General features: G+C 40.5%; 1 protein-coding gene across 3 annotated transcripts in view; it reads left to right on the top strand.

Annotated features, from left to right (window-relative positions):
* Window positions 1-5,110: 5,110 nt before the first annotated feature.
* The window catches only part of ZNF215 (zinc finger protein 215), a 28,496-nt gene continuing 16,277 nt past the window's right edge, over window positions 5,111-17,329 (top strand). Inside the window, exons 1-2 of one of the 3 annotated variants that reach the window (XM_055423458.2) lie at window positions 5,111-5,324; window positions 13,536-14,093. In XM_055423458.2, coding sequence (XP_055279433.2) covers window positions 13,694-14,093 — 400 coding nt within the window. In that variant the 5' untranslated portion in view covers window positions 5,111-5,324; window positions 13,536-13,693. The other 2 variants (XM_055423459.2, XM_055423460.2) reach the window with 2 other exon arrangements.

The raw sequence follows: 17,329 nt of genomic DNA, 5'->3' as shown, positions 1-17,329 counted from the left end.
GGACACGACTGAGCGACTTCACTTTCACTTTTCACTTTCACACATTGGAGAAGGAAATGGCAACCCACTCCAGTGTTCTTGCCTGGAGAATCCCAGGGACGGGGGAGCCTGGTGGGCTTCTGTCTATGGGGTCACACAGAGTCGGACACAACTGAAGTGACTTAGCAGCAGTAGCAGTAGCAGCAGGCTGGTACTCCATAAGCTTAGCTGCCTCTAACTACATCTCACCGTGGCTCATCTTCTCTAGAAGTCAATTCTGGAGTTCACTTCAAGTTCTCATGAAATCTTAATCTGAATAAACTGGCTGACAACTGCTTGGTTCTTTTACCCAAACTTTAATCAGTTACACATTTAGAGGAGATTCCATGGTAACCATTCCACAGTTACCATAAACATGGGTCAGGAACAACATGCCCCAGATTGATTTTGCAGTAGAATATCTCCCCAGTGAAGAGATATATAGTAGCTGAAGTTCTTATTTCTTTCATTCATGTATCCACGCAATCATTTTAAAACCACTTATTGAGCTCTTATTTCATTTTATCTTATCCAACTCTGGGTGTATCCAATACACCCAAAGAAATGCCTGACACATAATGTGTTTTCATACACATTTTTGCATTTGTTACTATCCTTTTAAAATTACTAGAACTGCACTACAATAGACAAACTCTAATTGGAGAATAAGGATCAGAGAAAACCCCTATTCAAGCTTGTGATAACTGAGGTGATACAGAAAAGGACAAAAAATTAATAGTTGGAGTTTGTGACTTGGCTGCCAATGATGATCCAGATGAAATCTAATTCAGTAACTGGAGGAAAAAAAAAAACAGAAAATGCAGACACTAATTTGGAAAAGTTTTGCCATGAAGGTGAAGGAAGAAATAAGATATGACTGTGAAAGTGGGATTGTGAGCTTTTAATTTTCCTTTTTTTAAATTTATTTAATATTTTTTTAGATTTCTATGCCCCTTCCCTTTTTCTTCAGACTTTACCCCTTACTGACTGCCACTTTCCCTAACACACTGCTCTTTTTAAAGCTCTTGGTTACTTTAATTTTCACACAGAATGAAATATTCAGATACTTTGCACTCTCATAATTCTTTGATCTTCATTTCTTCAGTGATTTCAACCATGGTCATATCTTAAATATTGTCGTTGTCATCCCCACTTTCCAAATTGTGAAACCGCAGAATCCTGAGCAAATAAAATGACTGCTGCTTTAAGGCACTAAGTTTTGAGATGGTTTGTTATGCTGCAACGGATAACTAAAGCTCAGAGAGAATCATGCTCCATCCCATTCAAACAGATGACTGTGGGGCTTTTTCACATTACCAATGAAAACGACTACCTCTTCTGCTATGGAGGGAAATGGGGATAAAGGACCAAGAAGCTTCTAAAGAATAATAATGAAGATGGTGTATCAGCCAGGGTTTTTAGTTGCAAGTAAGAGAAACTGCCAATGTATGATTTAAGCTAAAAAGAAAAAATACTGAATAATATTACAGCCAGAACCACAGGTCTAATTCACTTATCACAGAATGGGTTAGAATCCCATGCACAGAGGAGCCTGGTGGGCTACAGTCCACAGGGTCACAAAGAGTCAGACACGACCAAAGTAACTGCACGGACGCATGCACGCACAGGTCAGCTGAGGACATTACTGCAAATCAGCGCTAGGTGGCGCAGTTTACACAGTCAATACCGTCTTCAGGCTGGCGCAGCAATTCGCTGAACCTGGAAATTGGAATATTGCGGCTTCCTCTACCTCTGATAGAAAAAAAGAAATTGCTGACAACACAACCTCAACCAAGTGATCAAGGTTAACATAAATAGTGTTAAATGCTGTTGACAGTGTGTTCCCTTGAGATGATGTGATGGAAACAGCACTTTATGTCGGAAGATCTTCAAACCCATAATCTCAGTCTAATCAGGAGAAAATTATCAGACAAATTCTCATACATGGGCTTCCTGTAAAATGTATAACCTTTACTCCTCAAAATTTTAAAGGTCCTCAGAGACAAATCTGAGAAACTGTAACAGCCAGGAGGAGCCCAAGGAGACATGACAACTTAATGTAATATGGTATCCTGCGTAGAATCCTGGATCCGAAAAAAAGGATAAAAAACAAAACTTAAGGAAATGCGACGAGTTGACTCAATGGAAAAGAGTCTGATGCTAGGAGGGATTGAGGGTGGGAGGAGACGGGGACGACAGAGAATGAGATGGCTGGATGGCATCACCGACTCGATGGACATGAGTTTGAGTGAACTCTGGGAGTTGGTGATGGACAGGGAGGCCTGGCATGCTGTGATTCATGGGGTTGCAAAGAGTCGGACACGACTGAGCAACTGAACTGAACTGAACGAAATCCAAGCAAAGTGTAAAGTTTAGTTAATAATAAGGTATCATTCTTATATTCTTAATTGTAGCAGATGTGCCATAATAATGTAAATAATAACAATGGACTGTGGATAGTTACTGAAGCCATGAAATTAAAAGATCCTTGGAAGAAAAGCTATGACAAACCTAGACAGCATATAAAAAAACAGAGACATCACTTTGCCGACAAAGATCCATATAGTCAAAGCTATGTTTTTTCCAGTAGTCATGCACAGATGTGAGAGTTGGACCATAAAGAAGGCTGAGCACCAAAGAATTGATGCTTCCGTACTGTGGTGCTGGAGAAGACCCTTGAGAGTCCCTTGGACAGCACGGAGATCCAACCAGTCAATCCTAAAAGAAATCAACCCTGAATATTCATTAGAAGGACTGATGCTGAAGTTGAAGCTCCAAAATTTTGGCCACCTGATGTGAAGGGCCAATTCATTGGAAAAGACACTGATGGCTGGGAAAGATTGAGGGCAGGAGAAGGGGGTGAAGGAAGATGAGATGGTTGGATGCCATCACTAACTCAATGGACATGAGTTTGAGAAAACTCTGGGAGATAGTGAAAACAGGATAGCTTGGCATGCTGCTGCAGTCCCTGGGTCACAAAGAGTTGGACAAAACTGAGCAACTGAACAAAAACAAGGTCAATAATGGGAAAAATTTATGGGGAGATATCTGGGAATTCACTGTACTATCAGTTCAGTTCAGTCGCTCAATCATGTCCGACTCTGTGACCCCATGGACTGCAGCACACCAGGCTTCCCTGTCCATCACCAACTCCCGGAGCCTACTGAAACTCATGTCCATTGAGTTGGTGATGCCATCCAACCATTTCATCCTCTGTCATCCCCTTTTCCTCCCACCTTCAATCATTCCCAGCACCAGGGTCTTTTCAAATGAGTCAGTTCTTCGCATCAAGTGGCCAAAGTTTCGGAGTTTCAGCTTCAGCATCCGTCCTTCCAATGAATATTCAGGACTGATTTCCTCTAGGATGGACTGGTTGGATCTTCTTGCTGTCCAAGGGGCTCTCAAGAGTCTTCTCCAACACCACAGTTCAAAAGCATCAATTATTCAGCACTCAGCTTTCTTTATAGTCCAACTTTCATATCCATACATGACTACTGGAAAAACCATAGCCTTGACTAGACGGACCTTTGTTGGCAAAGTAATGTCTCTTCTTTTTAACATGTTGTCTAGGCTAGTCATAATTTTCCTTCCAAGGAGTAAGCATCTTTTAATTTCATGGCTGCAGTCACTATCTGCAGTGATTTTGGAGCCCCAAAATATAAAGTCTGTCACTGTTTCCATTGCTTCCCCATCTATTTGCCATGGAATGATGGAATGATCTTTGTTTTCTGAATGTTGAGTTTTAAACCAACTTTTTCACTCTCTTCTTTCACTTTCATCAAGAGGTTCTTTAGTTCTTCTTCACTTTCTACCATAAGGGTGGTGTCATCTGCGTATCTGAGGTTATTGATATTTCCCCCGGAAATCTTGATTCCAGCTTGTGCTTCATCCAGTCCAGCATTTCTCATGATGTACTCTGCATATAAGTTAAGTAAGCAGTGTGACAACATACAGCCTTGAGTACTCCTTTTCCTATTTGGAACCAGTCTGTTGTTCCATGTCCAGTTCTAAGTGTTGCTTGTTGACCTGCATACAGATTTCTCAGGAGGCAGGTCAGGTGGTCTGGTATTCCCATCTCTTTCAGAATTTTCCACAATTTATTGTGATCCACACAGTCAAAGGCTTTGGCATAGTCAATAAAACAGAAGTAGATGTTTTCTGGAACTCTCTTGCTTTTTCGATGATCCAGCTGATGTTGGCAAGTTGATCTCTGGTTCCTCTGCCTTTTCTAAATCCAGCTTGAACATCTGGAAGTTCACGGTTCACGTACGCTGTACCATAGCTTCTCATTTTTTCCTTAACTCTAAAACTGACCTGAAAAATAAAGTCTGTTTTTAAAAAAGAAAAGGAACTGATGCTCTTGCTTTTTCACGTCACTAGCTCTTAATTCAAGGTCTAGACTGGGTGTATCTAATTGATTAAGTCCTAACTTCAATGCAGACAAAGGCAGTTAATATCAGATGTATTCAATTTCTATGGATAGAGACAGGCTTTAACTCTCCACAACACTCAACAGAAGACTATAATTATAGAAAGGTTATTCAAATAATCAGAAGCCTAAAACTAACAAATATCCATGACACATAGCCCGTGAAACTAAATCTTATGCCTTCTCACATCTTGAAAGTGAAAGTGAAGTCACTAGTCGTGTCCGACTCTTTGCGATCCCATGGCCAAGGTATTCTCCAGGCAGGAATCCTGGAGTGGGTTGCCATTTCCTTCTCCAGAGAATCTTCCCAACACAGGGATCGAACCCAGGTCTCCCGCACTGCAGGCGGACTCTTTACTGTCTGAGCCACCAGGGGCTCTCTATCTACAAATTCCTGACTGCTTTTTGATTCCAGGAGAAAGGGGAGATGGGTAGGTGGGGCAGTGAAAACGTGTAAGAAAGATTTCGGCCAGTTTTAGATGTAGATGGAGGAAGCCACAGAAGTCACCCTACCCTATGGGTGGCCCTCGGTTCTTGGCCCTAGAGTCGGACTCAAGTCTACAAAGTGGGAGGGGCCTGGGGAAGGGGCGGGTCTGGGAGAGGCCCCACCCCCTGGCCAACTGTACAAACGTGGGCCGCGGGTGCTGCTGGGGGCGCCAGCCAAGCCTGGTGAGCATGCGCAGGTGTGTCGGCCAGCTCCTGGAATTTAAGAAGGAATCGGCGCGGGCGAGTAAGGGTCAAGTGTGACCCACGGTACCTCAGTTCTGGAGTGATTACCAACGCAAGCTCCCTTCCCCGACCGGGCGGGCGACTTGTGCAGCTCCTCCGGCTCCTGGGTGTGACTGTACCCAGCCCTGGCTGGGAGCGGTGCTTGCAGGTATCACGCGGCTCAGCGGGCAGTGAGGAGGCGGGTGAGGAATTGGGAATCCCGCTCGAGGGCATCCACGCGGAACGCACGGGGCTCCTCGGCTTGTTTGTAGTTGCCCGGATTCCACCTCTGCGCGCTGCAGTTTCTGCTGGAGACGCTGGAGGAGGGCGCGACGGCCTGGGCTGTGGAAGGAAGTCCGCGCCTGGGAGAGAAGCAAGCAGGGTATGGGTGGGAAACAGCAAGGCTAGGTTCCACGGCCGGATTCCCTGTCTCCCCTTCAATTCTGCGATGCGGGTGGTCTCCAGGCGCTTACCCTGGTGAATATATCTTGCTCAGCTTGATTTTGGAGTGACTCGTGGATTCCAGATCGAGTGTGATTGGATCGATGAACTGGAAAAGAAAATGGAGAAACATGTTCATTCCAATTTGCTTTGCTTTCTCAGTCATTCCTGGCCACGCGCTGAAAGTAACTTGGTAATTTTATATTTTGTAGTAAATATAATGAGTAATTTATTAATTTCTAGCCTATAAATCCGTACTTTTTGTTCATTTTTCTCACTTTGAGTTAAATGTGTAATTCATCTCATTCTTGTTTGTTAATATGTGTAAGGCTTCGCCATTGCCTAACAGTAGAACTTGAGCTGTGCTATATAGATTTTGAAGTGCAGTGTTTGAAGTGTTTTTGAGTTTGTGTTTTAGAATCTAAAGTTAAATTTCAAAGTAGTTGAGATTGTTTTTTCTTTTTCTCTTTGGTGTTAAGATCTAGTCTTCATTCTGGTAATAAACGTGGTTTGTACAACTTTTATTTACTTTTTGTTTATTGAAGAATTTTTTGGTACCTTTATAAAGTAGCGGCTTTTGTAAGCGTTCTCTTTATTCAGATGCTTATTGACACCCTGCTTTATGCTCCTTTTTACAAGCTAATCTCGGAAGGTGAAAGATTCTCCTTACCTCGGGGTATTGCTATGCCAATGACGTATTCAATTAAAAACAACCCTTCTTACAGATACTACCTATTCCTCATAATTAGCATCTGTTCCAGTTCCCTGACGCTGTAAAATCATTTGAACCTGTGTCAGCTGGCTAGTTAATCTAACTCTCCAGATTCCTGTCACCTGCGCCTTACTGAGCCCTTCCTTCAGAGGTACTGGCTTAGCGCCTTAACTCTTCATCCTGAGTTACACCATCGTCCTTAAAGGTGTCTGTTTAGTACTTTAAACTTCAACAGTTCTTGACTATTCTATTGCTCGTCCCTTAAACAGACCACTTAAGCTATTCGCAGTCACGGCGGTACCTTGGTCCGTTTATTATGCTGAGTGTTCCTCCTTTGAAATCTTTTAGAGCCAGCATGTCATCCTGAACATCTCTAACCTGCCCTCCTAGCTCTGTAATTATTTATACTGAGTAATTTATTAATTTTTAGTCTATAAACCCCTAGTGTATTTTGATGCTTTTTCTCTCTTTGAGTTGAATGTGTAGTTATTCTCATTCTTTTTTAATTATATATGTAAAGCTTCACTATTTCCTAACAGTAGAACTTGAGCTGTGCTATATAGATTTTGAAGTGCAGTGTTTGAAGTATTTTTAATTAATTTGAGTTGTGTTTTAGAAGCAAAAGTTAAATTTCAAAGTAGTTGAAATTGTTTTTTCTATTTCTACGTGGTGTTAAAAGCTAGTTTTCGTTCTGATAATAAGTGTGGTTTGTACAACTTTTGTTTACCTTTTGTTTATTGAAGAGTTTTGGTACCTTAATAAGTAGAGGCTTTTTTAAGCATTCTCATAAGAGCTTGAATAGAAATTACATTCTATCTGGTTGTATATATCAAAGTAAGCATATTCCACTGTGCTGTTAATTTTAGTTTACTTTATTTGCTAAGGACTGAAAAAGTTGACTTAGTCTCCTATTTATATTGTGCTGCTATTGATCACATCTCTTCTTGTCTGAAAGTTTTGCTATATATTTCAGATATGTGATTGGATACAGATAGTAGTAGTCATAATGTCATGAGTTGTGCCTTCAACCGTTTAAAAGTTTCCTCCTTGTCTAATTTCATTCATTTGAGCTTTCAATTAAATATATATCTTAATTCAGTTTATCCCTGCATATTTTATTGTTTACATTTGCTTGTTAATTTTTTAATCATCCCTTTAAGCTTTGGAGTTCTTTTGGATGTCTCTTGAATTTTATGTAATTGAGTTAAATTTTTACTCAGTGCATTTATCATTACAATGGATATTTTTGTTTGTTAAATCTTTTTTTTTTAATGTTCCCTTGGTTTTTGTTTTTAACATGTGATTTGTGAACTGTTTCTTTTTTCTCCTTGTATATTATTAATTCTTAAAGTATCTGGGCCCATAGTTCATTCTTCTGCTGAAACTCAATGAGTGATACCTCTTCAGCACCTGGAACTTTTTTTTTTTAATAAACCCATACATTCCTAAAGTTTTGGAGAAGGTTTGTGTTGGATCTCAGAATCTTTCCTCAGTTGATCCACTTTGCCTTGTGTCCCCATTTAATGGGGATCTTAATGAGTATATAAATGGTTTCAAATATTTCTACAAGACAGTGAAAATATGGTTTAAAGATACAGTTTAGCAAAGGCTACCACTTAGAATATGGTAGGAGGTGACCACAGTGAAGGTGGAAACCCATCTGCCTGTGTGAATCTTAAGCTATTTCAACAGAGCAAGCAGGCCAAGTCAAATAGAAGATAGGGATTGAGTGAAGGGTTACATGTGAAACGTCCATTCCAGTTATCTCCCCAAACTCCCAGCCCTCTTCTCACATGCACAGAGAAGCAGTTTAGCTCCAGCACCTTCCTCCCACAAAAGGTTCTTTCCTAAATAAATTGAATAAACCACCTGAGGAGAGCGAAGACTTTTAGCTTTGGTGTTGACATTTTTCATAGTAAAACCTTTTCACTCTGTTGTGTAGGGAGCCCATAGCTTGACAGCCAGTTCCTCCTCTCACCCTAAATCAAAGCCTGCCAATGTGTATGTCTCACTAATAATTCATATCAGTTCAGTTCACTCACTCAGTTGTGTCCGATTCTTTGCAACCCCATGGACTGCAGCATGCCAGGCCTCCCTATCCATCACCAATTCCCAGAGTTTACTCAAACTCATGTCCATTGAGAAAAAAACATAAAAGCTTTCATCAGTTGTTTTTTTTTAAAAAAACCAAAACACTTCTGTGGAGTAAATCTGGACATAGAAATTAAGGTAAGGTAGAAAATGGTTGATTTTTATCATAAAAGTTCTCATGTGCTTTTTCCTTTTGCCATGTGCATGGATCACTTTGATTTGAAATTTTTTTTCCATGATTTTATTTTTTACCATAAAATTTTTTTCTCCCTTTTCCTCCTTATTTTGGGAGACATTTTTAGACTTTTCTGTCATATCGTTGGTTCAATGAAGTGTCACTTCTGCTTTCTACTGCTTCCAATCAAGATTTTAAGACTGCTAATCTACTTTGATACTTGCTTTCATCTCATTCCTGTTTTACCAACAGGATTTTTAATTCTCTTTTGTTACAGTACATCCTTTTGAATCTGTAGACATCAGGCAAGTGTCTTATTTTTTTAAATAAAGATTGTGTTTTAGAACAATTTTACATTTACAGAAAAGTACAGTTTCTATATACCCAAACCATTTCCTCTATTAGTGACAAATTTGTATGGTACACCTGTTTCAATTAATGGGATAATGAAATACTATTTAATTATATTTCAATGAATGAAATAATATTGATACATTAACTGAAGCCCATATTCTGTTCATATTTCCTTAGTTTTTACCTAATATCTTTTTTCTGATCCGTGGTCCCAGCCAGGATGCCATATATTATTTGTTTTATATCCTTAAACTCCTTGGCTATAAGTTTCTTAAACTTGCCTTTAATGACCTTTACAATTTTGAGGAGTATAGGTCAGGTATTTTAAAGGAAGCCCATCTATTAGAATTTGATTCTTTTTCTCATGATTAGATTGGAGTTATTGGTTTAGAGAAGGAAGATTACAGAGAGAAAAGTGCTATTTCCACCACATTGTCTCAAGGGAACATACTATCAACGTGACTTACCACTGTTGATGTTACCCTTCATCACCTGGTTGAAGTAGCGTTTGTGAGGTTTCTCGTGTGTGCGTGTGTTGCTCAGTCATGTCTGATTGTGTGTGTGTGTTGCTCAGTCATGTCTGATTGCAACCCCGGAGACTGTAGCCCACGAGGCTCCTCTGTCCATGGAATTCTCCAGGCGAGAATGGAGTGGGTAGCTATTCCCTTCTCCAGGGGATTTTTCTGACACAGGGATCGAACACAGGTCGCCTGCATTGCAGGCAGGTTCTTTACTGTCTGAGCCACCAGGGAAGCCCTTTCTCCACTATAAATGCACTTTTCTCCCTCTCCGTAGCGTACTCATTCGGAAGGAAATCACTGCAAAGAGCTCACACTCAGTGGAGGGTTATGTTCTACCTCCTGGAGGGCTATGTAAATATTTGGAATTCTTCTCATGGGAGATTTGTGTATTCTTCCGCACTTATTGATTGATTCAGTCATGTATATTAGTGTGGTTTAAGGGTGTTTATTTTATAGTTTGGGTTATAATCCAGTATTACTTCATTCAGTTGTTCATACTGCTCCAGCTTTGGCCATTGGGAGCTCTTTCACTTAGCTTCTGTGTGCCTTTGACATGCCCCAGTAAATGTGTTTTGTTTTGTTTCTGAGCATTTCTTTACTTTCTGGCACTCTAAGATGTGCCAGACGCATCTTATATTTCCTACTGAGAGGGTAACAGGCAGGAAGTCCAGGGGTCTCCAAATGGAGGAAATAGGCTGCAAGTGTCAGAAATTTTCTCTCTTAAGTGACAGGAGGAAACAAACTAGCTATATTTTTTTTCCTTCTCTATACAAATATAAAAGGAGATTTCTCTTAAAATACTGTGTTGCCATGACACCTGGTTTCAACTGAAGTTAATTACTCTGAAACTTTGAGCTAACCAATGCCCTTTTCTTATGGAAATGTTTGTCTTAAGCTATGTTAATGTACTATGCATTTACCCCAGGCTCTGTCTTCAAGTCGGTTCCCCCTATTGGCTCAGAACCTACTTGACAAACCAGTATGTTATACTCGGACAGTGTTCCCCTAATCTATGTAAACGAAACTATTTGTGTGGTAATCTGCCCTTCTGCAAGATTCGAGTCAATCATTTTATGGCCCAGGATGAATCATCTGGTGCCAAGATTATCCTAAAATGCATTTTATGGATGAGGGGCCTGGTGCCATTCTGAGTTTTAAGACATTCCTTTCTTTCATTAACAGACTGCTAGTGACTATACAACATCCAGCTGAAGACTAGCAGGGGGTTACTCTTTCTGCCTCTTCTGATGTCTGTGTCAGAAGCTTTCCCTATCTCCTTTATACTTTAGTAAAACTTTTATTACACAAACGCTCTGAGTGATCAAGCCTTGTCTCTGGCCCCAGATTGAATTATTCTCCGGAGGCCAAGAATCCCGGCGTCTTTGTTCAGCAACAACCTTTCACTACCCCAGTCCTCAAATCATCCATTTGTCCATGGACCCCTGATTCCTTTTATTGAAGAATGGTTTTAGAAACCAAGATCTGGGAGCTAGGTGTTCCTTCTATGCCTACTCTGCTGACAGAGCAAGGAAATATATGTGTGTATACCAACCCCTATATATTCATATATCTGTAAATATTTCTATATGTAACCTTCTTAAGCTAAACATAAGTTCATACTGATATCTCCAGCTCTAATTTGTTACCACATGGATCATTTGGCCTCCTTCCCTTCGTTATCTGAAAACTCCCACTCAGACATTGAGAAACCTGGCTCTCAGAAACTGCACTCCATTTGCTTATTATTCAGTTCCAACACAAGTGTATATCAGTATCCGAGTTGTTCATTTCTACCTTCATGGAAAATAACTATCAACTGGAGCATGTTTTCTTTTGCCTTTAGTCTTATGGATTCTGCTTATTTCCAAACTCCTTTTTTTCCCCCCTGGAATGTCGTATTCTAAAATGTTTTCTTGTCCTCTCTAGCATTGTGTGTTTTTCCTTCTATCGCACTGTCATTTCAAAGGCCTTCATATATCCTTCCCCTACTTTGTTTATTAATCCTTACTTGAATGTTGACTGGTCTATTCAGGTGGACATTGCCAGTAGATAAGGTCAGGAAATACTTTTATGCATAAACTTTTGGCCAGATTGTAAGGTATACTTATAGGCAGACACATCTGTGTTGTGTATGATAATACATGATAATCTATTGAGTGCTTACTATCTGCTGAGAAGTGAGGTGAGTGTTCTTTTAATCCCTATAATTCAATCAGACAGATTTTGTTACATTCATTTACAGTTGAGAAAACTCAGACTTTGGCCAAATAATTTGCTCAAGTTCATACATGTAGTAACTAGTACAGTCTGGATTTAACCTCATGTCTATGACTCCAAAGTATGTACTCTTAGCCACTATATATTGATTATATCAGGGTTTCATAACTTCAGAATTATTGACATTTGGGGCTGGATAATATCAATAACCTCAGATATGCAGATGATACCACCCTTAGGGCAGAAAGTGAAGAGGAACTCAAAAGCCTCTTGATGAAAGTGAAAGAGGAGAGTGAAAAGGTTGGCTTGAAGCTCAACATTCAGAAAACAAAGATCATGGCATCTGGTCCCATCACTTCATGGGAAATAGATGGAAAAACAGTGGAAACAGTGTCAGACTTTATTTTTTTGGGCTCCAGCATCACTGCAGATGCTGATTGCAGCCATGAAATTAAAAGACGCTTACTCCTTGGAAGGAAAGTTATGACCAACCTAGATAGTATATTAAAAAGCAGAGACATTACTTTGCCAACAAAGGTCCATCTAGTCAAGGCTATGGTTTTTCCCGTGGTCTTGTATGGATGTGAGAGTTGGACTGTGAAGAAGGTTGATCACCGAAGAATTGATGCTTTTGAACTGTGGTGCTGGAGAAGACTCTTGAGAGTCCCTTGGACTGCAAGGAGATCCAACCAGTCCATTCTAAAGGAGATCGATTCTGGGTGTTCATTGGAAGGACTGATGCTAAAGCTGAAACTCCAATACTTTGGCCACCTCATGTGAAGAGTTGACTCACTGAAAAAGACTGATGCTGGGAAGGATTGGGGGTGGGAGGAGAAGAGGACGACAGAGAATGAGATGGCTGGATGGCATCACCGACTCGATGGACATGAGTTTGAGTGAACTCCGGGAGTTGGTGATGGACAAGGAGGCCTGGCGTGCTGTGGTTCATGGGGTCTCAAAGAGTCGGTCACGACTGAGCGACTGAACTGATTTTTTATAAGGGATGTAATGTGCACTGCAGGGTGTTTAGCAGCTTCCCTGCTATATCCACTAGTTGCCAGTAACAGCCCCCACTTGTGACAACCAGAACTGTCTCCAGGCACTGCCAGATTTTCTGTGTTGGCAGAATTGCACCTGAGAACCACTAGCCTAGTGGCTTACAATAAACATGACTCCTGAATGGTAAATTGCATCTGGACCGGGAGAACTGTAAACCAGATGGAAAGCTGGATCTGAACTTCTCTTACTGTAGTGACTCTTACAATCAGGCATGCTCTTTTGGGGAGGTCTGAGGGCTTCACTTGTAGAGTTGTTAGATATTGGTCCTGTGGAAGGAACCTTTCAGTCAAGATGCTTTCTGCCCAACCTACATGGGCCACATTGCCTTGCACTTGAGCTATACTCTGTGAGAACTGCCACTGAAGAAAAATTCTAGTTCCTCAATCCTCTGCTAGCAAGCTTTGTTTACTGTCTAGTAGCCTTCTTAGTTCCGTTCCGTCGCTCAGTCGTGTCCGACTCTTTGCAACCCCGTGGACTGTAGCCTACCAGGCTTCTCCGTCCACGGGATTCTCCAGGCAAGAATACTGGAGTGGGTTACCGTTTCCTTCTCCAGGGGGATCTTCCCGACCCAGGGATCGAACCGGGGCTCCCGCATTGGGGGCAGACGCTTTAACGTCTGAGCCACCAGGGAAATATGACATGTCGTAGACTTGTAAGTCTTGAATGTTGGGTTGAGCCTAAGATCTCCCTGTTGCACATTGCAGACTGGTTCATAGCAAATCCTAACAAATGAAAGCTTTTAATTATTATTGTCTGGGAATATACTTTTTGACCTAGATCTCATTTTTGTCTTTTTTTTTTTTTTTTCAGTTTCTCAGTTACCTGAATATTGGCTATGTGTCTGAAGCTCCTGGAACTTTTCTCACTGCATGTATACATTGTACACAAGTGCTTAGGCCCACCCTGAGAATTATTGGAATCTTCTGGTAAGACAAATTTGAACTGCAGTGGGAGTTCTATGGAGGAAGATGCAGCCTTTGAGCAAGCTGATGACTATCTCAAAACCTTATAACCTGGCTCCTCATGAACAAAGTGAGGTCCTGAGAGCAGATATGTCTTGGCTGCAGGAAACCATCCCTGTCGTGGAGACAGATGACTGTGAGGCCTCTCGTCAGAAATTCAGACGTTTCCAGTATTTGGAAGTGTCTGGGCCTCGTGAAGCCCTGAGCCAACTCTGGGAGCTCAGTCTTCAGTGGCTGAGACCAGAAATTCATACAAAGCAGCAGATTCTAGAGCTGTTGGTTCTGGAGCAGTTCCTGACAATTCTCCCTGAAGAAGTCAGGACTTGGGTGAATTTACAACATCCGAAGAATAGCAAAGAAGTGGTGAGCCTCATACAGGATGTGATTGATGTGCTTGAAGATGAAGGTGAGAATATAGAAAATTGGAGATAGAATAGTTTACCTTCTCCCATATGAGGAAAAAATATCTTAAAAAAATTTTTTATTTGTATATAGTTGATGTACAGTATTATATAAGTTGGAGGTTTATGATATGTTATTGTTCAGTCCCTGTGTCTGACTCTTTGCAACCCTGTGGACTGCAGTATGCCAGGCTCCCCTGAGCTTTACTGTCTCCCGGAGTTTGCTCAAACTCACGTCCATTGAATCAATGATACCATCCAACCGTCTCGTTCTCTCACTCCCTTCTCTTCCTGCCCTCAATCTTTCCCAGCATCAGGATCTTTTCCAGTGAGTCCACTTTTTGCATCAGGTGGCCAAAGTATTGTAGCTTCATCTTCAGTGTCAGTCCTTCCAATATAGTGATTCACGATTTTATAAGATTATACTCCATTTACAGTCATTATAAAATATTGGCTGTATTCCTTCTGTTGTATAATATATCATTGTAGCTTATTTTATACATAATAGTTTTTGCCTATTCTCTACCCCTTTATTGCTCCTCCCCATTCCCTCTTCCTCCTGGTAACCACTAGTTTGTGAGTTACCAGTTTGTTTCTCTTTTGTTATATTCAGTAGTTTGTTGTATTTTTAAAATTCCACATGTAAGTGATATCATAGAGTATTTGTCTTCCTCTGTCTGACTTATTTCATTTAGCATAGTAACTTTTTCTGAAGCTGAATGGTGTCAAGGGCCAGATCATAAAGAACTTTACTATACTAGGAAGGCTGAACTGAGAGCTCAGAGATTGAGAAGGGGAGTAAAACAATTTGTTTTGCCTTTCAAAAATACTCTGTTGGTTTCACTGTAGAGCAGGGGTCAGCAGACCATGACCACAGGCCAGATATTTTTGGAAATAAATTTTTATTGGAACATAGGTACATCCCATTTGTTTACATTTTGTCTATAGCTGCTTTCCTACTATGACTGGAGTTGATTGGTGCAAAGTCTAAATAAAATATTTATAATCTGGATCTTCATAGGAAAAGTTTATCAACATCTTCAATAAAGGATAGCACTGAGAGCTCTGAAAATAGGAAAAGCAGTTAGCAACTATTGCAGTAGATCAGGTGTTAGAGAATGAGGAAGCATTGGGAAAACAGGAGATTGAACCTGAAAGATTTACATATTATCTGTGGAATGGGATAAATGCTCTGGCTTGCATGAATGGGGTGTTAAATAACAGATTTTGTTGGAGGAGAGATTGATATATTATGTGACACATTGAATTTGAGGTCTTTGTGCGACAGCCACAATGAATCATCTAATATGTAATTAACAATTTGGCTTTAATGTTGAAGCCATTTTAGTAGACGTTTAGTAGTTTTTGTTGCTGCTATAACATGTTACCATTAATTTTATTACTTAAAACAATATGAATTATAGTCCTACATGTCTGTAAATTAGTGAGTCTTTCTGTACTAATATCGAGAAGGAAAAATACATAAACTTATAGATATGAATGGGAGTAGAAGAAATACAGATTCTTAGGAAGACCCAGTATTTAAGAGGTGGTATAGCTATAACTCCCTGGAGAATGAGATGGCAACCCACTCCAGTATTGCCTGTAAAATCTCATGGACAGAGGAGCCTGGTGGGCTACATTCCATGTGATCGCAGAGTCGGACATGACTGAGCGACTGAGCACACGCACATAGCTTTAACTACCATTATAGAAAATAAAGATCTAGGATAGAGGAACGTGTTAAACTATATCATGGGAATGCCATTAGTAAAATCTAATTTGTTAGAAACTACAAGACAATCCAGTTTCTAGAACAAAATTCTAAGGAAGTAGGGAGGGGCGTGGAAGAGGGATTTAGAGATTAAAAGAAACATGAAAGATATGTAACTGATCATGTGAATGTGTGGACCTTATAACAAACACGTGAGGCAATTGACTGGATATTTGACTAAGAATTATTAATTAGAAACAGTGATGATATAGGTGTTGGAGTTATATTTAGTCTTTATCTAAAAAGTAAATAAAATGGAGGACTGAGAAAAAGAAGAAAACTCAAAATAAGGTAAGCAGGCTAGAAAGGAGTAATCCAGAAAGTCAAAGAACCAGGCAAGATTGGTGTCTTGAGCTAAGAAAGAATAAATCTGAAAGAAGGGATTGTTGAACACTGTTGGAACAACAAAATAATCTTATAAAAATGAGTGCTGAAAACAATTGATTGAAATTGTTGATTAGATCAGTGGTCCAGCATGGGTCTGTCTGGGCTAAAATCAAGGCTTCAGCAGTTCTTAGTTTCTTTTTGGGTCTTATGCTCCCTTTCCCCCATCTTCAAACTGACCATGGTGAACTGGGTCCTTTCATACTGCCATCTCTCTGACACTCCATTCTGTTGTCACATTGTGTGCTGGCATATAATGCAGTTGCTCACACTGATTCTTTCACTTTCTCTGTCTCACTGACCACAGTTGGGAAAGGTTCTCTGCTTTTCAAGAATTATGTGATTTGTTTGAGACCACCCAGATAATCCAGAATCATTTCTTCATCTCAAAGATCTTTAACGTTACAGAATCCCTTTTGCCATACTATCCAAGGGTTTGGGCATGAACATCGCAAGGGGCCTATTATTTATTCTGCCTATCACACGGGTAAAAAAAATATGAAATATGAGGTGAGAGTGTGATAATGATTATAGACTATTCCTGAGAAGTTTAGTTGGGAAGGAAATGAGAGGTTGCACGGTAATACAGAACTGGGAAAGGCTTTTGGTTTCTTTTAACATGCTGTGGATCCCTGAAGAATCCACTTAAAGGGTTCGCCTTTATTTTTACCTAACTTAGATCTCTCGGGGTGCTTCCATAGTGGCTCAGGCGGTAAAGAATCCGCCTGCAAAGCAGGAGACCTGAGTTCAATCCCTGGGTTGAGAAGATCCACTGGAGCAGGAAATGGCAACCCACTCCAGGATTCTTGCCTGGAGAATCCCATGGACAGAGGAGCCTGGAGGGCTACAGCCCATGGGGTTGCAAAGAGTTGGACAGGACTGAGTGACTAAGCATACACCGACCTCTCAGGGTTGAGAGGCTACTGGCTAGCATTTGTTGAAAACATTTAATGAAAACTGTATTAGCTACTGCCACCTGGGACAGCAAATAAACAGTTGGGACAAACTAAAAGATTGGGAGGAAAGGTGCTTTAGGGAGTAAGGGATTTGAAAGCTCCTACAAATTCTTAGAGATCTAGGAGG

The sequence above is a fragment of the Moschus berezovskii genome, chromosome 14, assembly GCF_049115385.1.
Source record: "Moschus berezovskii isolate FMDL1 chromosome 14, NW_MosBer_1.0, whole genome shotgun sequence".
In the NCBI taxonomy this organism is placed as follows: Eukaryota; Metazoa; Chordata; class Mammalia; order Artiodactyla; family Moschidae; genus Moschus; species Moschus berezovskii.
Note: the sequence above shows the minus strand (reverse complement) of the source record. Positions and strands in the feature narration are given on the sequence as shown.